The sequence below is a fragment of the Chiloscyllium plagiosum genome, unplaced genomic scaffold (assembly GCF_037043375.1).
Source record: "Chiloscyllium plagiosum isolate Xiang-an unplaced genomic scaffold, Cpla_swu_hap1 HiC_scaffold_23, whole genome shotgun sequence".
NCBI lineage: Eukaryota > Metazoa > Chordata > Chondrichthyes > Orectolobiformes > Hemiscylliidae > Chiloscyllium > Chiloscyllium plagiosum.
The window spans coordinates 21,566,633-21,591,613 of NW_028270161.1; the positions used below are offsets into that span (position 1 = coordinate 21,566,633).

At 41.7% G+C, this 24,981-nt stretch overlaps 1 protein-coding gene and 1 long non-coding RNA gene across 4 annotated transcripts in view; one reads left to right on the forward strand and one right to left on the reverse strand.

Annotated features, from left to right (window-relative positions):
- LOC148145833 (uncharacterized) overlaps positions 1-617 on the forward strand; it is a 59,987-nt gene extending 59,370 nt beyond the window's left edge. The window contains exon 3 of the long non-coding RNA XR_015761086.1: positions 571-617. This is a non-coding gene — a long non-coding RNA (uncharacterized LOC148145833). The remainder of the gene's footprint in view (positions 1-570) is intronic.
- Positions 1-24,981, reverse strand: part of shank3a (SH3 and multiple ankyrin repeat domains 3a) — a 1,012,090-nt gene that overhangs the window by 109,494 nt on the left and 877,615 nt on the right. For all 3 annotated transcript variants that reach the window (XM_087999457.1, XM_043713934.2, XM_087999456.1), the window contains one exon: positions 14,497-14,577. In XM_087999457.1, the coding sequence (XP_087855583.1) occupies positions 14,497-14,577 (81 nt within the window). The remainder of the gene's footprint in view (positions 1-14,496; positions 14,578-24,981) is intronic.

Here is a 24,981-nt window from a genome sequence, read left to right on the forward strand (position 1 = left end):
AGGCCACCTTTCATTGTTTTAAACTCAAGTGAGTGCAGGCCCAAACTATTCAATCTCCCTTCATAAGTAAAAACCCTCCACATCTGAAATTAACTTAGTATTTTTTTTCTGGAGAGCCTCCTTTGTCATTATTATAGTATCATAGAATACCTACAGTGTGCAAGCAAGCCATTTGGTCTATTGACTCCACACCGACTCTCTGAAGAGCATATCTGACCCTATATCTTTCTTTAGATAAAGGTCCAAACCATTGACAATATTCCAGGTGTGGTAAACTAGTGCCTTGATAGTTTGAGCAAAAGTTCCCCATTTGTACACTTCATTTCCTTTGAAATAAAAGCTGATATTCTAGTTGTCTTTCCTGTGCTGAACTTGTTTGCTACCTTTGTTTGATTCATGCACAAAAACCTCCCAATTCCTCTTTGAGAGCTTTTGGCAAACTTTCTCTATTTAAGTAATATTTATTCCTCTATTCTTGTTGCAAAAGTTCATAACCTTACATTTTCCCATGATATATTACATCTGCTAAGTATTTACCCTCTCATTTAACCAGTCTTTATCTCTCTGCAGACTCTTGATGTCATCCTCACCACTTGCCTTCTCACCGAGATTTGTTCAGCAGGAATCTCTCCTACTCCATCCTTGGTATGTGTTAAAAAAGATTTGTAGAGTGACACACAACTTATTAGCCACCGTACAAATGCACCTTCCTTGGCCATCAGGTCCTAGGTGTGAGGCTGAACCTGAACTCCTAGAGATGTCCACAGGTAAAGGGATAGCTGGAAAATGGGAAGCCGACAGAAATCAGCTAACGAGAATCCAGAGAAAGTATATTCCTGTCAGGGTGAAAGGAAAGGCTTGTAGATATAGGGAATACTGGATGACTAAAGAAATTGAGGGCTTGGTTAAGAAAAAGAAGGAAGCATATGTCAGGTGTAGAAGAATATGAAAGCAGTAGGAGTATACTTAAGAGGGAAATCAGGAGGGCAAAAAGGGGACATGAGATAGCTTTGGCAAATAGAATTAAGGAGAATCCAAAGGGATTTTACAATTACATTAAGGATAAAAGGGTAACTATGGAGAGAATAGGGCCCCTCAAAGACCAGCAAGGCAGCCTTTGTGTGGAGCCATAGAAAATGGGGGAGATACTAAACGAGTATTTTGCATCAGTATTTACTGTGGAAAAGAATATGGAAGATATAGAATGTAGGGAGATAGATGGTGACACCTCGAAAAATGTCCATAATACAGAGGAGGAAGTGCTGGATGTCTTGAAACACATAAAGGTGGATAAATCCCCAGGACCTGATCAGGTTTATCCTAGAACTTTGTGGGAAGCTAGAGAAGTGGTTGCTGGGCCTCTTGCTGAGATACTTGTATCCATAGTCACAGGTGGGGTGCCGGAAGACTGGAGGTTGGGTAACGTGGTGCCACTGTTTAAGAAGGGTGGTAAGGACAAGCCAGGGACTATAGACCAGTGAGCCTGATGTTGGTGATGGGCAAGTTGTTGGAGGGAATCCTGAGGGACAGGATGTACATGTATTTGGAAAGGCAAGAACTGATTAGGGATAGTCAATATGGCTTTGTGCGTGGGAAATCATGCCTCACAAACTTGATCGAGTTTTTTGAAGAAGTAACAAAGACGTTTGATGAGGGCAGAGCGGTAGATGTGATCTATATAGACTTCAGTAAAGCGTTTGACAAGGTTCCCCACAGGAGACTGGTTAGCAAGGTTAGATCTCACAGAATACAGGGAGAACTAGCCATTTGGATATAGAACTGGCTCAAAGATAGAAGACAGAGGGTGGTGGTGGAGGGTTGTTTTTCAGACTGGAGGCCTGTGACGACTGGAGTGCCACAAGGATCGGTGCTGGGTCCTCTACTTTTTGTCATTTACATAAATGATTTGGATGTGAGCATAAGAGATATGGTTAGTAAGTTTACAGATGACACCAAAATTGTAGAGGTGTAGTGGACAGCGAAAAGGGTTACCTCTGATTACAACAGGATCTTGATCAGATGGGCCAATGGGCTGAGAAGTGGCAGACGGAGTTTAATACAGATTAATGCGAGGTGCTGCATTTTGGGAAAGCAAATCTTAGCAGGACTTATACACTTAATGGTAAGGTCCTATTGAGAATACCACAGTTGTTTATAATCTGGGATTTTCAACAATTTTTTCTGGGATTTGGAGACTCCTAGTCTACCCAATATTTGCATACAGATGGCTGTCACTAATAGTGGAAGCAGCTTGCACTTTCTTTCTCGTAAAATAATTCGAGTCCCCCCCTTTCAATTCCTGTCAAACCACCCAGGTTAGGCAGTAACTTCATTTTATTTTACAGACAGCCCCAAAACTTATTAATCTTATACAGCACACAACTGGTTGCAGGTTCTGATCCTATACTCAGAGGTTCCTTTCCTCTCTAATGTATTAATGGGCTGATCCTTTTTAAGTACAAAACACACACGAATGGCTGCGCTTCCCACTAAAATTATAGTGAATGCTACTTCAATATGCACAGATGCTGCAGTGCTTTCCAAGGACCACTCACCAAGCCTCCTTAGATAGCACCTTCACACCTGCCCTCTGCCACACAGAAGGACGTGGGCAGCAGGTGCATATGACCACTATCAATCTCCTTTCCTAGCCATTCAATCTTGGAACTACATCACCATTCTATCACTGTCACTGGGTCAAATTCCAAGAATCCCCCCCCAACAGCACGGTGGGTGCACCTGCACCCCAAGAACTGCAATGGTTTAAGGTTCACCACCAACATCTAAAAGGTAATTAGGAATGAGGAATAAATGCCATTCTTAGCAACAAGACCTATCTCGTGGGTTTGCATATAAAATTTAAAGGTATGGTAGTTTCCTATAAGAGACATGGGCTCCAATTTCCTTTCAAGAAATAGGGTCCACAATTTCTTGTCAGAAGCTGCTTTTCTTCATAATTTACATAGGGCTGTGAAGCCCTTCTGTGAGCAAAGGTGTAGCTGTTCTTTTGAATAGTCAATGGGTCTGCTTTTTTCCCAACACTGCAAGCAAGGTTTGTTGTTCCTCCTCATGGACTCAGGGGACAGGTTTTCATTCCACGTTTGGGAACCTGATGCCCGAAACATTTCCGGATCCTGACCTTATGCCAAAATAGTTCCGGTGATACAACGCAATTTTAGCAGCAATCACAAATTGGCTGAGATCCGAGTTTGGAGACCATCTCGGTGCATTGGTCACACTTAGAAAGTGGGTGCTAAACTTTGATAGGAGAAAGTGAGGACTGCAGATGCTGGAGATCAGAGCTGAAAATGTGTTGCTGGAAAAGCGCAGCAGGTCAGGCAGCATCCAAGGAGCAGGAGAATCGACGTTTGGGCATGAGCCCTTCTTCAGGAATTCCTGAAGAAGGGCTCATGCCCGAAACGTCGATTCTGCTGCTCCTTGGATGTTGCCTGACCTGCTGCGCTTTTCCAGCAACACATTTTCAGTGCTAAACTTTGATAGACAATTTAAAAGGCAAATAGCAGCCAAATCTGAGCTTGCCATTCGCTTTGCAAATGGGTTTCATATACTTATAAGGTTGGGAAACCTCTAGGGTTTTGAGGTAAGCTATTGTCTTACCTTAGGTCAGGGCATTAATAGGACCACAATTATGGAGGTGACTGTAGGCTTCTGGTCCCTACATCCACTTGTTCCTATTATCTACTCTACTCTTAACAATCTCAAAATCTTCCAACAAGCCTGTCAAACATGATTTTACTTTAATAAATCCAAGTTGACTATGCCCAATCAGTTCATTATTTTCTTGTTTAGTTATCACACTCGTATAATAATTTTGAGTACTTTCCCAAATCTGATGTCAGGCTAACTGATCCGTAGTTCTCCATTTTCTGTCTCCCTGCTTTCTTAGCTGGTGGGGTTACATTTGCAACCTGTAGCCACCATTCCCGAACCTATAGAATTTTGAAAGACAATCTCCAATGCTTCGCTATTTCTACAGCCCGATCTTTCAATACTTGAGGATGTAGATCATTGCATGCAGGGATATATCAACTTTCAATCCCATTAATTTCTTCTGTACCATTTTTTATTAGTACTAATTTCTTTCAGTATCTTATTCTCAATAGTTCCTAGGATCCCTATTATTATGAGAAATGTCTTAAATATCACCCATGAAGATTGATATAAAGTAATTGTTTAGCTTCTTTATTTTCAATTATTAATTCTCAAGCATCTGCATTTAATGGATTCATTCTTGCCTTTGCTAATCTTTTCCTTTTACATCCTTCAGAAAGAAGCTTTTACAAACTGTTTTAATGTTTCTTGTTAGATTGCTTGAATCAACAATACAAAGTAGAGCAGGTGGAATAACAGTATTGTCACCAGACGAGTAATTCAGAAACCATTGTTTTCTAGAGGATTAGGGTTGGACTCCCACCATGAGAACGGTGAAATCTGAATTCAGTAAAAATCTGGAATAAAAAGCAAGCCTAACTGTGATCATGGAGCTATTATTAGATTGTTCTAAAAGCCCATCTGGATCACTAATGTCCTTCAGGGAAGGAAATCTGCCATGCTTACCTGGACTGGCCTACAAGTGATTCCAGACCTAATCAATGTGGTTGACTTTTAAATGCCTTTTGACTGATTAGGGATGGGCAAGCCAAGGGCACTCTTATCCAAGATTGTCAAGGCCGTGGCTGTCATGTCAAATTGAAAAAAGCAAACATGGATTAACAGCAAATGAACCAAAAACGTGTGTACAAGGCCTCTGTTCTCAGCAGGAGAAAGTGAGGACTGCAGATGCTGGAGATCAGAGCTGAAAATGTGTTGCTGGAAAAGCGCAGCAGGTCAGGCAGCATCCAAGGAACAGGAGAATCGACGTTTTGGGCATAAGCCCTTCTTCAGAAATGAGGAAAGTGTGCCCAGCAGGCTAAGATAAAAGGTAGGGAGGAGGGACTTGGGGGAGGGGCGTTGGAAATGCGATAGGTGGAAGGAGGTCAAGGTGAGGGTGATAGGCCGGAGTGGAGTGGGGGCGGAGAGGTCAGGAAGAAGATTGCAGGTTAGGAAGGCGGTGCTGAGTTCGAGGGATTTGACTGAGACAAGGTGGGGGGAGGGGAAATGAGGAAACTGGAGAAATCTGAGTTCATCCCTTGTGGTTGGAGGGTTCCTAGGCGGAAGATGAGGCGCTCTTCCTCCAACTGTCGTGTTGCTATGGTCTGGCGATGGAGGAGTCCAAGGACCTGCATGTCCTTGGTGGAGTGGGAGGGGGAGTTGAAGTGTTGAGCCACGGGGTGGTTGGGTTGGTTGGTCCGGGTGTCCCAGAGGTGTTCTCTGAACCGTTCCGCCAGTAGGCGGCCTGTCTCCCCAATATAGAGGAGGCCACATCGGGTGCAGCGGATGCAATAGATGATGTGTGTGGAGGTGCAGGTGAATTTGTGGCGGATATGGAAGGATCCCTTGGCGCCTTGGAGGGAAGTAAGGGGGGAGGTGTGGGCGCAAGTTTTGCATTTCTTGCGGTTGCAGGGGAAGGTGCCGGAAGTGGAGGTTGGGTTGGTGGGGGGTGTGGACCTGACGAGGGAGTCATGGAGGGAGTGGTCTTTTCAGAACGCTGATAGGGGAGAGGAGGGAAATATATCCCTGGTGGTGGGGTCCGTTTGGAGGTGGCGGAAATGACGGCGGATGATCCGCTGTACATGGAGGTTCGTGGGGTGGTAGGTGAGGACCAGAGGGGTTCTGTCCTGGTGGCGGTTGGAGGGGTGGGGCTCAAGGGCGGAGGAGCGGGAAGTGGAAGAGATGCGGTGGAGGGCATTGTCGACCACGTCTGGAGGGAAATTCTCCTGTTCCTTGGATGCTGCCTGACCTGCTGTGCTTTTCCAGCAACGCATTTTCAGCTCTGTTCTCAGCACCCTCCTTTATAACAAAGGAACATGGATAATTTATGCAAACCATGAAAAGCAACTGAACAGTTTTCTATGTTGTACGCAAATGCTGTTATTTCTTCTAAACTAATGGAACAGTTATTCCCTAAATAATACACAAGGGCTGTACTTTGTCATTAAATAAAACAGTGACTGTTATTTTCTATGATACACAGAGGAACTGCTATTCTTTACAATATATTCATGGGCTACTATTTCTTATAATTACATTGGAAGAGTTATTCAGTGCAATGTACACAAAGGCTAAAAATATATATTACCTGCTCTTCCCTATAACATACACAACACTCAGTCCTTTGCAAAATATAAACTCACTACTACTGCATATAATATACAAAGCCTGCTATTACTTCTCATACACACCTGGGCTATTACTTTTATTCTTTACAGAGACGTCTATTTTTGATAATGCCCTCATTCTGTTAGATTTTCTATAATATAGGAGGAGAAAGTGATGTCTGCAGATGCTGGAGATCAGAGCTGGAAATGTGTTGCTGGAAAAGCGCAGCAGGTCAGGCAGCATCCAGGGAACAGGAGAATCGACGTTTCGGGCATAAGCCCTTCTTCAGGAATGAGGAAAGTTTGTCCAGCAGGCTAAGATAAAAGGTAGGGAGGAGGGACTTGGGGGAGGGGCGTCGGAAATGTGATAGGTGGAAAGAGGTCAAGGTGAGGGTGAAAGGTCAGACTGGGGTGGGGGCGGAGAGGTCGGGAAGAAGATTGCAGGTTAGGAAGGCGGTGCTGAATTCGATGGATTTGACTGAGACAGGGTGGGGGGAGGGAAAATGAGGAAACTGGTGAAATCCGAGTTCATCCCTTGTGGTTGGAGGGTTCCTAGGCGGAAGATGAGGCGTTCTTCCTCCAACCGTCGTTTTGTTGTGGTCTGACGATGGAGGAGTCCAAAGACCTGCATATCCTTGGTGGAGTGGGAGGGGGAATTGAAATGTTGAGCTACAGGGTGGTTGGGTTGGTTGGTCCGGGTGTCCCAGAGGTGTTCTCTGAAACGCTCCGCAAGTAGCCGGCCTGTCTCCCCAATATAGAGGATGCAATAGATGATGTGTGTGGAGGTGCAGTTGAATCTGTGGCGGATATGGAAGTTTCCTTTGGGGCCTTGGAGGGAGGTGAGGGGGGAGGTGTGGGCGCAAGTCTTGCACCTCCTGTGGTTGCAGGGGAAGGTGCCGGGAGTGGAGGTTGGGTTGGTGGGGGGTGTGGACCTGACGAGGGAGTCACGGAGGGAGTGGTCTTTACGGAATGCTGATAGGGGAGGGGAGGGAAATATATCCTTGGTGGTGGGGTCGGTTTGGAGGTAGCGGAAATGACGGCGGATGATGCGCTGTACATGGAGATTGGTGGGGTGGTAGGTGAGGACCAGTGGGGTTCTGCCCTGGTGGCGGTTGGAGGGGCGGGGCTCAAGGGCGGAGGAGCGGGAAGTGGAAGAGATGCGGTGGAGGGCATCGTCGACCACGTCAGGGGGGAAATTGCGGTCCTTGAAGAAGGAGGCCATCTGGGTTGTGCGTTTTTGGAACTGGTCCTCCTGGGAGCAGATGCAGCGGAGTCGAAGGAATTGGGAGAATGGGATGGCATTTTTACAGGGGGCAGGATGGGAGGAGGTGTAGTCCAGGTAGCTGTGGGAGTCGGTCGGTTTGTAGTAGATGTCCGTGTTGATTCGGTTGCCTGAGATAGAAATAGAAAGGTCGAGGAAGGGGAGGGAGGAATCTGAGACTGTCCAGGTGAATTTGAGGTCGGGGTGGAAGGTGTTGGTGAAGTGGATGAACTGTTCAACCTCCTCGTGGGAGCACGAGGCGGCGCCGATACAGTCATCGATGTAGCGGAGGAAAAGGTGGGGGGTGGGGCCAGTGTAGTTGCGGAAGATGGATTGTTCCACATATCCTACGAAGAGGCAGGCATAGCTGGGGCCCATGCGGGTGCCCATGGCTACTATAATATACACCAGGGCTATTATTACCTAGAGTATATATAGAGTAACATGTTTTGTGCAATGTACCATCACAGCCATTGCCTCTAATATGTCCAGAAGATACTATTTAATGCACAGTACAATATACTTGAGATCCTTATTGTATACATAGGCGTGCTGTTTCCCAAGCGCTCGTATTTCCCAGACGCTACTATTCCCAATAAAATATGCAGCACCTGGCATTACTTATAATATATATATAAATGGCTGTAATTTCTGTGTCTAAACAATGGTTGCTTTTCTGTATAATTTAAATCGAGCCTGATATTCCTTCAAAAACAAATAGGATACATTACCCTGTAAAATAGATATAGCAGTTGCTATTCTCTATAATACATACAGAATTTGTTGTTCTATAACATAGAGAAGATGGCATTCTCTATAACAGATGCAGTGGATGATAATCACTGCAATATACATTGCATGCTGTTTTCTGGATAATACACAAGCTGCAAATTTTTATAATTCAATGGGGGCTGCTATTCTTTCTACGGAAAGAAATGCTTTCTGTTCTTGGTGTTCTCTGTAATGCACAAAGGTCTGCCATTCTGTACATCATATACACATGGACTGTAAACTGTCGATACACACAAGTCCTCTTATTCTCTACGAGGAGAGTGAAGGCTTCCACAGTCTGAAGCTGTCACTATACCTGTATTCACAGCCAGGCAGAAGGGAGCCTGCCACACTCAGAACGGGGGCGGGGAGGGAGGTGATTATGAATGGCTTGTAGCCTTATACCTATCAGGTGAAGGAGCCAGGAAATTCAGATCTTCTCCATACTCAAGCCTGTTTGGTTAATTCACCTGAAACACTTGCTTATGTTGCTGTTCTGTAACTGAGCCCAGCCGTTCCGTAACTGAGCCCACTTTCAATTTAATTTGACATCCTGTTTTCTATATATACTGTACCTCATATGTGGGCCTGAAACCAATGACCATGCTCTTAATCAATATATCCAAATTAATATTCAATTTATTAACATGTTTTATTCATGAGTGTGGTGTCTGACAAATTTTGAGAATATACTCTGCAATCAATACAATTGAATCACTTGTTTCTGCCAGTCAAAGACTCTGCCTTCATGAGTCTTACGTTATATTGTTTTAAAAAAAAACATTCAATGAGCAAATTGCTAAATATGTTCTTATTAATACTGAACTTCTGGTTTAGATAATCTTTTTGTTGATTTGCTACTACCCTTCCAAAATGATTATTTTCTAAATGAACCTGGCAACCACCAATAGGCAGTCTTCCTTTATGGTCCTTGACAATATCAGTGAATTACTCAATAATGGAGGGGGTCACAGATCCAGCTGCATCTTGTACTTGCAGTTTCTGTCACAGGGGCCATCGAGATGTTGGCCGGATTCTCTCCTTTTATTTATTTATTCCTTCATTGGATCTAGGTCTTGCTGACTAGGCAAGCATTTAGTGCCCATCCCTGATTACCCTCAAGAAAGTGGTGGTGAGCTGTCTTCTTGAACTGCTGCAGCCCATTTGGTATAGGTACTTACAATGCTGTTGAAGTAGTGGGGATGAGCTCCAGGATTTTGATCCAGTGACAGTGAAGGAATGTCCAAACGCTTACAAGTTAGGAAGGTGAGTGGCTTTTTCGGGGAAATTCCTTATGTATCCATTTCACTTGTCCTTTTAGATTATATTGGTCATAGGACTGCAAGGTGCTGTCTAAAGTGATCAAAGAATTTCTGCAGTGTATCTAGTAGGAGGTACACAGTGGAGAGCATGGGTGTTTGAGGATATGGTTTCATATCAAATGGGCTGCTTTGTTCTGGATAGTGTGAAGCTTCTTGGGATGTTGTTGGAACTATGCTCATCTAAACAAAGAGGAGGTTTCCATCACATTTCTGACATGTGCTTTGTAGACAGTAGACAGTTATCATCTGCAGGATTTCTAGTCTCTGACCTGCTCTTCTAATCACAATATGTATATGGCTGGTCCAATTCAATTTTTGGTCAATGGCAACCTCCAGGATTTTGATAGATGTCCTACCTTAGTTCAGGGACTACTGGCATCAATGGGAGCATAGTTATGAAACTGACTGTAAGCTTGTGGTGCCTATGACTCCGTTATCTACTGCCTTTACCAGGTAATGATTGGTCAAGAGCAATTTATTTACTTCCTTTATTATGTATCCATTCCAAACAACCTCCCCTCCTTTCTTCCTCTCCATCATCTTCAGAAAGTGATAATCTCAAAAAGACTGATAGTTTCCAGCACCTCACCCAACTGTCGGAATTAGACACTGAATGTCAGCCCGTTTCATGCTGGTAAAAATCACAACTGAGTTACTTAAAATTCATAGAATAGTAGTCAATGGTATGGACCTGAAACATTTTACTTAGGGCTATATGGGAAACTTTTGTTCATTCTCAGTTACTGGAAATACCTGTATTTATTATTCCTTGGGAAGGTGGTGGTGAAACACCTATTTGAATTACTGCAGTCTGTGTGATGAAGACACTCCCAATGTGCTATTTGGTAGGTAATTCAGCATTTTCACCAGCAAACTGATATATTTCTTTGTAAGGATATTGTTTAACTTGGACAGGAATTGGAGGTGGTGGTGTTCCAGATGTATTTGCCACTGTTTTTTCTATGTGAAAGAGATTATGGGTTTGGTAGGTACAGCTAAAGAAATCTTGGTGTCTTGCTGCGGTAGATCTTGCAGATGATACACATTGCTGCCACTGTGCACTTGTAACAGAGTGAGTTAATTTAAAGTGGCTGATGTGTTGTCAATCAATTGGGCTGGATGGCATTGAACTTCTTGGGTGTTGCTGGAGTTGTACTCATCCTGACAAAGTGGAGTATATTTGATCACAGTCCTGACAGACACTTGGTAGATATAAAAAAGGTCTAGTTGAGTCAGGAAGTGAGTTACTCACTGCAGTTTATCCATCATCAATCCTTCTCTTGTAACCATTGTACTTATGTGGTTGGTGCAGTTTTATTTCTGGTTAATGGTGATGCCATTTTATGTGAAGAGGAGGTAGCTAGACTCCTTTACTGGATACAGGCATTGCTTGGTACTTGAGGGAGGCAAACCATACATGCAATTTATTGGGTCAAAACTGAGTATTGTTCAAGTTCAGTGTATGAGTGCATGGTTGCTTCATTATCTGAGGAATTATAAAGGAAGTGGACATTATGCATTAATACAACAACAACTATATTTATGCATGGCCTTTAACATACTAAGACTTCCCAAAATGCTTCATAAGAACATTGCGCAAGGAGCCATGTACAACAAGAAATATGGATTAGAAGTTTGGCCATGAGATTTGTCAAGGAGTTAGGCTTTAAGAAGCAATTTAAAGAATGAAAGGTTAAAAAGGTAGAGAGGTGAGTGGAGGGTGACACAAAGAATTGACTCGATAATTAGGGCATGAAGTTTACTGTAGGGATTGAATACAAGGGCTTCCCATGTTTCCATGAGAATTAACTGCTCTTCCAATACTGAATGTCAGACTCTTTAATAGACTAATGTCAAGATGTTGAATTAGGCAACAAAAACTTTCAGGCATTAACAAGGGTTTTCTTATAAAAGTATAATTTAACACAGTAAACAATTTCCACCATTCTCTTTTGGTCCCTTTCCCTGTCAAGAATCCAAATCCTCAATGGGGTGTGAGTGGAGGTGGGGATTGAGGTGGGGAGAGGGGAAGCACCCAACTCTTTTCTTTCATAAAACTTTCAAGTCACCAGTAAGGTTCCACTTCTTAGATATTTTATAATCAACATGTAAGAAATATTATTACGTACCTCTGAAGGAAGTGGGACTAAAACCCAGGCCTTCTGATGCAAAGGTAGGGTCACTACCACTACACCACAACAGCCCTGCACACATCTGGAGCTTTTTTATGTTCACAGATATCACACACCTCTGGACTTGATGGGACTTGAACCAGGCTTCCGGGATCAGAGGTGGGGACAACACCACAATGATGCAAATAGTCCCATCAAACTCTGAAGCTGATTAGAAATTTTTCAAATCAACATGTTCAGAAATATTATTACAGACCTCTGAAGGAGGTGGGGTAAACCCAGGCTTCCTGGTCCAGAGACGGGGACACTATCACTGCACCACAAGCACCCCTAACACTTATGGAGGTTTTGTTGAAATCCACTCGGATTCCTGCCTGTAAATCACTCCCAGATATTTTCTAATCAATCTGTTTGGAGATGTTATTAATCACCTCTGGAGCAGATGGACTTGAACCCAGACCTCCTGGTTCAGAGGTAGGGATACTACCACTGAATCACAAGATCCCTCATATGTCTGGAGTAAATACAAAATCCAGTGCACATCAACTCTGCACCTGTTCTGCTTGAGTCTTAACAAGGCTTTGCTTTCTAACTCTGGCAGTGGTCTGATTATTGAGCAACAGTGGGGGTGTCCAGTGAAGTAAAATGAGATAGTGTCAACATGGACATATTGCTGTATTTTGAAACTGTCGCAGCAGCACAGCACGTAACTGAGAAATAGGAGGGTGTAATGGGTAGATTATTGGGAGACACCAGAGGTAACGAAAAGGAGCCACTAACTAAAAATCACTTTGTTTTTCTATTTTTTCATACCAAAGTGGATAACTTTACAATTCTTCACATTTGTATTCCATTTGTCACACATTTTCTTAATCACTTAGTCTGTCTAGGTCCTTGTGCAGCCTCCATGGATTTTTGTTACGATTTACAGTCATATTTAATTTTATATAATCACCAAATTTGGATAAAGTAGACTCAATTCCCTCATCTAAGTCATTAATATGAATTGCAAAAAGCTGAGGTCCCAACAGTGATCCCTGTGGCACTTCATTAGTAACAAAACCTCAATGGTAAATCACTTGTTTATTCCTACTCTTCGTTTTCAGTTGTTCACCATCTCTCGATCCATGCTAGTTTCTTATCCATAATTCCATCAATCCAAATTTTGTGAAAAAAGTTTGTTTGGCATCTTACTGAATGCTTTTTAAAATGTAATTACACTCCACTCTATCCAAGTCATTAGTTATAACCTCACAGAACCCAACGGATCAGCCAAATATAATTTCCCATTTATACATCTGTACTGATTTTCTCAACCATGATATGATTTTTCTAAGTGTCCTATCAAATAGAAGCATAGAATCCCTACAGTACAGACAGAGGCTACTTTAGCCCATCAAGTCTGCACCAACTTCCAAAGAGGATCCCATCCTATAAAATTTAAAATATATAAAATATAAAAGATATAAAAGGGACCTAAGGGGCAACTTTTTCATGCAGAGGGTGGTACGTGTATGGAATGAGCTGCCAGAGGAAGTGGTGGAGGCTAGTACAATTGCAACATTTAAAAGGCATTTGGATGGGTATATGAATAGGAAGGGTTTGAAGGGATATGGACCGGGTGCTGACAGGTGGGACTAGATTGGGTTGGGACATCTGGTCGGCATGGACGGGTTGGACTGAAGGGTCTGTTTCCATGCTGTACATCTCTATGACTCTATCACCATAACTCCACACTTACTGTGGCTAATCCACCTAGCCTACACTTTCCTAGAACTACAGGGCAATGTTTACCATATCCAACTCACCTAACTGGCACATCTTTGGACTATGGGAGGAAACCAGAGCACCCATTCAGATACAAGGAGAATGTGCAAACTCCACACTGCCAGTCACCCAAGGCTGGACTTGAACCCAGGTCTCTGGCACTGTGAGGCACAAGTGCTACTACTGTACCACCCACGGCATATCTAATAAATGATTACGGTGTTTTCAATGTTTCTGATTAGAGGGAGGAGATTCAATGGAATTGTTTGGAGTAACAGAGAGATGGTGCTTGATGACACTTTTAGACTGCTAGTCAGACAGGCATTGGTGGAAGAGTTAGGAACCAGAGGCTTTGACAGGAGCATTAGCTAAAGTGATGAATATTCATGGATTTTCAACCCTTTCCTTTTCTGCAGCTCAACATAGGCTGTCTTGTATAAGAACTAACTCCAAAACTCATCAGCTATATGGTATTGCAAGGAGTAAATTGTTCCCATTTATTCTGTGTGAATAAGTACAGAAAATGATACCTTGACATTGGGAATTGAACTAAAAGCAGGAGTAATCATTCCTTTATACCATTTATTGCTCAAACAAGGGATGCTTTCTGGGCCTCCACTAGATTCCATGTTCATTCAGGCTGAATCCTCATGCTTCTTAGTCTGATAAGTTACCAGTACACTCTCTGCAATTCATGCTAATGCTATAACCACAAGGTTTATCAAGAAGATCCACAACTATCTCCACAAGACAACCATGGCCTTGCACTGAATGTTGGCTTTGCCAATGGATGTCCAAATCCTGATTTCAAATACATGCACAGAACATGATAATTAAATATTGATAAGCCACACTGTACCAAACGAGAGCGAATCATTCCCGTTTACCTTACCTGTGCATCACACATGCATAGGAGGCAAAACACTGATACACACACAGACTGTAAAGTAACATACACTGAACCACCAGTTGATTGATATAGAAATCACAAAGCATCTTGTATTAATGAAGGAGAGTTCTCTTACCTAGCTCCTCGAGTTCAGCAGTCATGGATTTGGAACGGAGAGTCAGTGTGGTACTTGGTGCTCTCTTCGGGGGTGGCGGGGCTGAAATAAAAAGAGATGAGAGGTTTGACTTTCTGCCCAGGACCTTTCTTGCAGCCCCGATGTTCAGGTGCCATTTTTTCTCCACTGCCTGAATCTCGTCGTAATCGTGACAGGAGTCACCACACTGCTGGAGAATCTTGTTCAGACTGCGCGTGGAAGCAAATTTCTTCATATTATCCCTCGTGTAGGAAGCTCGGGCCTAAGGGGTTCAGGAATGTGAAGCGCCCCACAGAAATGCTCCAGAGTGCTGCTTCCTAAAGAGTACCAATGCATTCCCAGTGTCAGGCTGGGGTCTCAGCTTAAACAGCAGGCAAATTACTTTTAAGCCTCCCTCACAGAGGGTTTTCTTTTTACCCCTCTTGTTGATGCTGCCCCCTTCCCTTTAAAACATCCAAGTGGGGAACGCAAAGGAATTCAGTCCGCTGTCAGTTTCAGGTGAGCCGAGATTTTTCCAGGCTCTGGCTTGCATGCGAACAATACAGCATTCAAATGTTCAAAAGGGAATACCATGGAAACAAGGCCAGTAGGCAACCCCTTCCTCCTCCTCCTCCTCCTCCTCCCACTTTCCCTCGTTGTAGAGTCGTGCTTCAGACACCTTGCCAGAAGTAGCAAGTGTGAATGTAAGTTATCAGCTTAGGATAAGGCTGCATCCATTTGTAAACAAGTCTTTTTATGAGATATATATTTTTTAAAAAAGGAAATTGGCTATGAATAAAGCAGCAAAAGATTAAAACGGCAGGAGTGTGAGATGTGGATCTGGCCTGCGATAGGACCCAGATCATCCCTGAAAGCTGGATTTGAGAGCGACGGCATCAGCAGGCAAGGAGTGAGAGAAAATAATCCATCTCTTTATTTTAAATGGTGTGTTAACTGCTTCTTTTCAAACTGTCACCCAACCTAAACCGTCTCTTCACCACGGCTTGTCAACATTTCTTCTGCGAGGTGAGTAGGCAGGCTAATAGAGCTTTAAAGATGGCACACAGTAGGTTTAACACTGCTAAATGCATGGGGTAGCGGACAGCACCAAATGCCTTCCAACCCTCGTCCTTCCAACCGATCGTGTTCTCTCTCTCTCACACACACACTGACTGACTGACTGACTGCTCCTTTCCACCTCACGCTCCTGTGTTCCTCCTCTTTTAATCCCTTTCCTTTTTCCTCTTTTATACCCGTTGCCTTCCCCCACCCTTCAGTCTCTGTGACATCATTTCATCCCCGTTCGTTTAAGAGAAACTTTATTGCTTTGAAACTGGAGATTAGGCAGAAAGTTCAACCACGTTAAACATTAATCCAGCTCTCAGTGAGTAAACAAGTTAACACCTCATTATTATTGAGTTAGACATTCAGAACCAAGGTCAGAAGTAAATAAGGAGCCATAATTCTAATTCATTTATACATATGCGCACGTTCATACACATATAAAGACATATTTACATAAATATATAAACAGATGTAGATATACAAATACACATGTATAAAATGAAGTATTCTGAAATCAATTCAAGTATCCGCCTTTCTACAGACTCCGTGAGATTGCAGTTGAGTGGTTTTGCTATTAACATCTATTAGTTTGGTTCAACTGGCAGCATTTCCTCTCTGAGTCAGAAAGTTGGGGTTTCAAACTCCCCTCCTTCACCTGCACCAGTGCAGTAATGAGGAAGTGCTGCATTATGGAAAATGTTATCCATCAGATGAGACAATAAATCTGAGGTTTGCTTGATGAGATAGTGTACAGGATTATTCTGTTGTAACACACCTGGTAGTATTTGAGGCTGCATTGTCCAGGAATCTTTACACTGTATTTTACCCATGTTGTGCTTGTCCTGGGAGTGTCTGATGGTAGTGTAGTGAATTTTACAGTATATTCAACCCATGCTGTCCTGAGTATCAATAATGGATCCCATTTGTAAATAACAGTATCACCATTCACACATTTGGCCATCATCAGTCTCCTCTATTCACTGTAAAGCTCTATCATTGTAATGGAACTGTTCACTTCCCCCACTGTATAGAGCTCATGTGACAAAGGCAGTCACTGTTAACAGAATCCTATATTGTTTGATATTAATTAATTGTGATCACCAAAATTTATGGGATGTGAGGAAATATTATTTTCTTTATTTGACAAGTTAATGATGAGAGGTCATCATTAAAAGTTACTCTGAAGAGGGAGGAGAGAGCTCAGGAGAAATCACCATTCAGATTGAATCTGTTTCCAGGATTTGGCAGAAAATGTGCTGAAAGTTTTTTTTTGGCAGAACGTATCATGTACAGCACCCTTTACTGCCATAAATTTTTGCTATATACAGAATAAGACCACTTGGCCCTTATATATGTGCTGTCTCAGGGTTAAAGCAATCCAAAATTAATACTCCTGCCTCTCAAACTCTGTGTCTGCTGATCGAGTATATATTTATCCAGTATTTCTCTAAAAGAACTACAAACCAAGCCTCAACTACATTCCATGGAAAAGCCCTCCATACTCACTGTCTATTAAGAAAGGACTTGGATTTATGTAACACTGTTATAACCAGTTAGCCAGTTCTGAAGTACTGATGGAATGCAACCGATGTTTTTCACAGCAAGCTACAATAAACAGCCATGAGAAAAGCTACATAGTCTTACTTTGTTATGTTAGTTAGGCTGATAAATATAGGTCAGAACACCAGGGTAAGTTCCCTCCCCTTTAAATAGTGTCATGGGATCTTTTATGAGAAAGTGAGGACTGCAGATGCTGGAGATCAGAGCTGAAAATGTGTTGCTGGAAAAGCGCAGCAGGTCAGGCAGCATCCAAGGAACAGGAGAATCAACGTTTTGGGCATGAGCCCTTCTTCAGGAATGCTTGTATGCTGCCTGACCTGCTGTGCTTTTCCAGTAACACATTTTCAGCATGGGATCTTTTATGTCAACTTGAAGGAGCAGATGGAGCCCCGGTTTAATGTCTCATTTCAAAATCGGATACTTCTGATAGTGCAGCATTTCCTCAGTACCGTTCTGGATTATCTTCTCAAATCTTTGAAGCACAGAGATGTACAGCATGGAAATAGACCCTTCAGTCCAACTTGTCTATGCTGACTAGATATTCTACATTAATCTAGTCCCATTTGCCAGCATTTGGCCCATCTTCCTTTAAACCCTTCCTATCCATGTACCTATCCAGATGCCTTTTAAATTTACCAGCCTTCACCACCAAATAGGATTCTGTTTTTGTAACATGAGAACCGTTAGAAATTCAATCTGATGTTACTCAATGGTTGATTCGTAATCGATCTTTACAGAAGTGAGTGGTTAGAGTGTGGATCGCATTACTCTATGGAATAGCTGAGACAAATGCCTATGATGGATAAGTAATAGAAGGATAAATTTAATGAAAGTACAAAGAAAATACCACATAAAACAATACTATCATCCAAACCAATCCATGCCAGTGTTTATGTTCCACTTGCAATCATTTTCATTTGTCTTGATTAGCAAAACTCTCTGCTCCCCCTCTCTCATTTGGTTATCTAACATCCTCTTAATTGCATCTATATTATTCGTTTCAATTGCTCCCTCTTGCAGAAAATTCCACTTTCTCACCACTCGCTGGTTGAAGAGATTTCTTCTGAATTCCCCAATTAATTTCTTGAGCTTTTATTTATTCAAGGAATGTTGGCAATACTGGAAAATATATCAATATTATCCGTTGCTAATTGCCCTTGAGAAGACGGTGATGACCACTTACTTCCATCACTGCAATGCACATAATGTAGATACACCCACATTGACCTTCTAAAGTGTCTGTCCGTGAAATATAATTTATGGTCATGGATGCGCTGACCCTCATGCCCTCCAAGTAGTACATATTTTCTTGTTTACCGGCATGCAGTTTAATTGTTGGGCTGCACAATGTACAAATATGGTAAAGAACCTGTCCATCTTCCTTCCGACCTATCTGCTCCACACTCTGCTCTGACCTATCACCATATTATTTATTCAAAAGAGACTAAATTAAGCTGTTTGGGCATATGTATTTACATAAGCACAGATAGGCAAAAATGTTCATGCAACCAGGTTGCGGGTCTATAAACTAGTTTATAGACCCGCAGTTCTTCTTTGAACTATAAAGGAGAGATTTAATGATTCAACTCTCCCTACTTCAATGGGCATTCTGAGGTGCACTGAAACAATAAAATACCCTTTAAATCCATAGTCTGAAGGTGTATTCATAAGTTACCAAAGGATTTATTCTATTGATGTGGATTGAGGGAGAAAAGAAGGCTTAAGTTGGTATAATGTATTTTAGGACATCCTAAAGTGGTTTACAATCCTGTATCTACCTATCGCCTTCCAAGCTACCCCCGCCCCACCCCACTCCTATTTATTTCTCAGCACCCCCCACATTCCTGACGAAAGGTTTACGTTTGAAACGTTGACTCTCCCACCCCTCGGATGCTGCCTGACCTGCTGTGTTTTTCTAGCGCCACTCAATCAATCAGACACTTAGCCTGTTTACAGAAGTTGTCATCAGGTTGTTTATGCAAAAAGGTACTATGATCTGAAAAAAACATTTTTCCAAACTTGCAGGTGCTGATATGGAGACAGTCTGTCTCCTTAGATTGTAGTTAGTGCATGGCCTGGAAGGTCAGTTTTCTTAGTTGGCTGGACAGCAGTTAGAGATGCCAATTGGCTGAGGTTACCTTGAGGGACTCTGCTCAACTTCTCCCCTTGCCTGAGTGATAGTGACCCGCAGGTTAAACCACCACCGGTCTTCTCTCTTTAATGACAGCAGATCTACTGCATGGCCTAAGGTACTATTGGCTCAAAAGAGACTGAATTAAGCAGTTTGGGCATATGTATTTAAATAAGCACAGATAGGCAAAGGTGTTCATGCAACCAGGTTGCTAACTAGTTTATAGACCTGCAGTTCTCCTTTGAACTATAAGGGGAAATTTAATGATTCAATCCTCCCTATTTCAATGGGCAGAAATTACACTCTGATGTGCACTAAAACAATAAAATATCCTTTAAATCCACAGTATGAAGGTGTATTCATAAGTTACCAAGAAATCTACTCTATTGATGTGGATTGAGGGAGAAAAGACAGACTTAAGTTGGTATAATGTCTTTTAGGACATCCTAAAGTGGTTTACAGTCAATTCACTGTTGTAATAATGTAGAAAATGCAGCAGTCAATTCACAAACAACAATTTCACACAAACAGTGATGACATAGTGACTGGATCGTCTATTTAAGGAGTTGTTTGAGAGTTAAGTGCTGATGAAGACATAAAATTATATAGAAATGGTAGCATTGAAATGAGCCTAACTGGTCTCTACTGGTGCACATAAACCTGCCTCTTTCAATTTTATCCAATTTTCCTGAACAAACTTCTATTCTTTTCTCCCTCATGGATTTACCTCACATAACTCCATACACACAATCACCCAAGGCTGGAATTGAACCTGGGTCCCTGGCGTTGTGAGGCAGCAAGACTAACCATTGAGTGATAGTGAGCTACCCCTATAGATAGCGTGAACCGAATGATAACAGAACAAAATGACTGCAGTGTTTGAGCAGGTAAACTATGCTTCATATAATGTATTATAGTGTGTCTGTTTATGGGTACAAATTCGATAAAGAGAGGATTGGGCTCAGCTAATGCTCAACATTCACTGTCGAGGTTCACATGAAGAATGATTCCTTTAAAGCATAGATAGGGACACAGAGACAAGAGAAGTCATCTGGTGTCAGAATTGATGTTGGCCTTACTCTGCTTCCTCTCCTCTCACACAGGTCTCTCTTGTTACTACTATTGGTCCAAAGAAAAACTGATCGGTTTTTGGGAAAGAAGCAGATCCAAATATGGATCCTGCCATTTTTAAAAGGATTTATTAACCCTGAGAGATAAGGTGAATTAGCTTTTTTAAAAGAATATTGTGATTTATTTTGGTTAGAATGTTGTTGAGTATTTTAAAATGGGGTAGATTGACTCAGTTGCGTTGTTGTAATTTGTCAAAATGTGAACAGTTACGCATTTACAATTTTCTACATTCTACAGAGTCAGGTTCTTGTTGAAACAGATGTCTTGAAGTTTATTAACACGCTAACTGTTATACTGCTACAATTACACAGACTTACACATATAATCTGTGTTCTGTGCTTGCTAATGCTAAAGCTACTGCATATTACATACACGTCACAACTAATTGAAGACATCATACTAACTCCATTATACAGAGAGTATGAGTGAAGGCAAGATGAGTATCTTTATAATGGAATGTCACATGTCATGATGTCCCAGAACTGTCTTAAAGGTTCAGGCCTGTACAGTCTGGAATCTTTGCTGTAATACAATATCCCTGCTTTTTTAAAAATAATGGGATCTTCTTTTCTGATAACGTACAAAAATGCATATAGATATATTGGCATGGACTTTCAGATAGCCATAAAGTTGTTTTCTCATACTTGCACATAGGGATCCTGAGAAAATCCTGAGTAGCACACTGTGAGGGCATTGCCTGGGAAATGCCTGGAACCCACCAGAAGTATCTATTTAAATCAGGGAGTTTGAAGGTTCCCCTGCAGTAAAGCAAATAGTTACTTTGGAAAAATTAGATTGTTAGCAACCTGATCTAACTCCTGGTTAATTATTAAGCTGATTATCTCCCCCCACCACCACCTCCTCAACTTACCATTCCCCTGACCCCTGTCTCCCTCCCATACCCATACTTACCATAGTTCCTGGGATCCAACACCAACTCTTCCCAGTGGACCTATCAAATTCCAGGACCCAATAATCCCTCTTCTGCCAGACCTGCCAACAACCCCAAACACTAGTGCCACACCCAATATGCCCCACTACCATTATAGAACTTGGCAACCTGCCCAATTGGACCTGACACACAGCCCTAAACTGGACTTGATATCTCCCACTCACTTAACCTACCCTGAACACTCCATCACTCCCACCTTAGGCATCCTATCCCCTACTCACCTGCTAACCCACCTACATGGCAACTTGATATCTATCTTCACCCTTATCTTACATGTGTACTTTTCACAGTGGCTGTCTGTGATTTGGACATTAAAGTCACAGAATAAGGCAACTGACTACTGTGAAAAGAGGGCATGGCTTGCTTTCTCCTGGATATCCAGCACTACCTGTCACATTTAAAGTTCACTCCATTTCTAATAGAACCATGACTGGAATCTCCTTTCTGAAATCTGGAGTTCTTTCTCAATGCAAAAAGAAATAAAAGAGAGTGGCAATCAAAAAATCGGGCCAAACTGGCTGTGTGCATTCAGATGATGCCTTGATGAATATAAAACATGACTAAATCTAGTCCAAGTATAGCAATCATGACATTATATCTACACTCTGCGAGTGTGTAATCAATCACTGTGGATGGATGTGTATCATTTGAGGTGGATGCGTGGTTTTTGTCTGGCATGAAATTTTCAGTATCTCAGTTCTCATCCTGTGTGACGAATGGTTGATAATATGAAGTGTGGATATGTTGTTAATTTCTTCACAGGACTTGATTGCTGCTCATTACAGTTTTGACTGAACTAAATAGGACACAGCAACATCATATCTTTTTATGAATCCACAGTTCCTCTAAATACTTCAAACTGGTACGCTTTGTCATTGTTCATGGTTCAAGTTGGGATTACTATCTATGTGCTCTTTGCACCACACTCTTGTACCATATTCTCTGTTCTTCCCTACAATACATAATGGTTATGTGGTTGGGTGGGGAGAGTGTGGGAGGGGAGAACTATGTGGATCTTTCTTCCAAAAGCGAGAAGTTCTGATGAGAGTAAACACTTGCCTAGTAATAATAGGGAACCAGGAAATAGCAGAGGCATTGAATAAATAATATACATATCTTCACAGTGGAAGACACAAATAGCATTCCAAAAATACTAAATAATCAAGAGGCAAAAGGAGGAGAGGAAATAAATACAATAACTAACACTATTATATAGCTAAGTTTGCAGATGACACAAATATAGGTGGGGAGGCAAGTGGTGAAGATGACACAAAGAGTCTGTAGAGGGAATATAGACGGGTTAAGCAAGTGGGCAAAAAAACTTTGCATATGGAATATAATGTGGGAAATGTGAGGTTAGGTAGTTTGATAGGCAAAATAGAGGAGATGAATATTAATTAAATCACAAAAGACAGCAGAAAGCTACAGTACCGAAGTCCTCATGCATAAATCACAAAAAGCTAGCACACAAGTTCAGTGGGTTAAAGGGAAGACAGTGGAATGTTGGTCTTTATTTCAAAGGGAATGAGCATTAAAAATAAGGGGATCTTGATTAAATTATACAAGGCATCAGTCAGACGACAGGTGGAATACTGTGAGCAGTTTTGGCCCCCTTTTCTATGGACAAATATTATTGGCATTGGTCGCAGTCCAAAGAAGGTTCACAAGGATGATCCCAAGTATGAAGAAACTGACTTATGAGCAGAGGTTGAATACGTTGGGCCTGTGTGCATTAACATTTAGAAGGATGAAAGGCAACCTTACTGAAACATACAGGATTCTTAAGGAATTTGGCAGGTAGATGCATCAAGTTTTTTCCCCCCTGTAGGAGAGTCTAGAGTCAGAGGGCACAATCTCAGAATAAAGGTTGTCCATTTAAGATTGAGACAAGAAAGAACTTCTCCTCACAGAGGCTAGTAAACCTATGGAATTCTGTGTCACAGAAGGTTATTGAGGTTAGGTCATTATGTATATTCAAGGCTGAGATAGGCAGATTTTTAATCAGCAAGGAAATCAAGGGTTATGGGGTATAAACATGAAAGTGAGTTGAGGATTGTCAGATCAGCCATGACCTCATTGAATAGCAGAGTGGAATTGATGGGCTTGATGGCCGACATCTGCTCTTATGGTCTTATAAAAACGTAGATTCAACATACAAAATATCATGTCAAGTTGCTCTACATTTAATGATCATTAATTTTACAGTTCTGACAGGCTTTTGACTGAGCGCAGTGAAGAAATGAGATAATATTTTGAACGCGCCACTTCCTGTTCATATCATGAAGGCTGAACTGGAGGATTGTGGACCTTTATTGAACTAAGTTTTTTGAGGTGCACCAACATCCTGAATAGATAGTTAATCTGCCAACAATCATTGCACTTGTGGTATCTTTTATTTGTTACTCAATAAGGAACTTGATGAAATAGCCAACCAACAGAATGTAATTGTATTTTTGGACATGGAAAATATGAGTTACAATCATGCACCATAACACAAAATGAATTTCATGTGGAAGGAAGGATGCTTACAATTTTTGAGGTTGATGGACTTGATAAATTCACAGTACTTGATCAACTGATTGATGTCCTTATTCATGCTGGGCCAATTTATAGATTCATGTGCCAATCTCTTGATTTATTTTCTGCCATCATGGGACCTATCTGTATGAGGTCTAGCCTGTATAGCTTAAGAGCCAATGGAATTATGACTTGTTTGCCTTTGAAGATTATGTTTTTAGAGAGTCCCAGTTCATTTGTGATTAACCAGAATGAATGTACGAGGTAAGGAATTTGTTGGAACTGTTCACAAGGATGATCCCAGGTATAAAGAGACTGACTTAGGAGGAGAGGTTGAAGAGGTTGGGTCTATATGCATTAGCATTTAGAAGAATGTAATTGTATTTTTGACTGAGTGTAGTGAAGAAGTGAGATAATATTTTGAATGTGCCATTTCCTGTTCATGTCTTGAAGGCTGACCTGGTGGACTGTGGACCCTTATTGGACTTTTGAGGTGCACCAAACATACTGAACAGATCAGTCAATCTGCCAACAATCATTGCACTAGTGGTATGACATAGCTCACTGAATCTGTTTTACTTGGCAGTGATCAAAATCTATCAGATTAAAGTTGTAGTCTGGAATCTTTGATGAAGCAACTTATGTATTTGTTATCCAGTGGATTGCATGAATAGGTAGGCCCGTGCATGTTGGTAGATTAATGGTGAATCTTTTTCAGTGATGTAAAAGATTTAAGTGTCCATCCCAAGAACCTGATTTAGAACTTTTAAGACAGATAATAACAATACAAAGGATGTTTGACCCATTGTAAGGAGTTAGATTAGAATTCTGCTTTGCCAGTTTCCTGAGTACATTTCATATAATTTGCAGAAAGAGATGTTATTTGCATTTGTACCAGTGTCAATTTTGGCATATAGTTAATTTGTCCATTCCTTTTTGGGTAAATCACTTAATAGAATATAAAGCCTTCAGCTTTTTTAATAGCATCCTTGTGATGTGTCAAATTTCAACATGCACTGATTGACTGGAGTCAGTAAGCTGTAATGTTGCATTTACCTCTCAGAATTTGTTGACATGCTTGCATGCCATAGATGGAACTTGGAAGTAGTATGGCATTGTCCATTGATTGGCT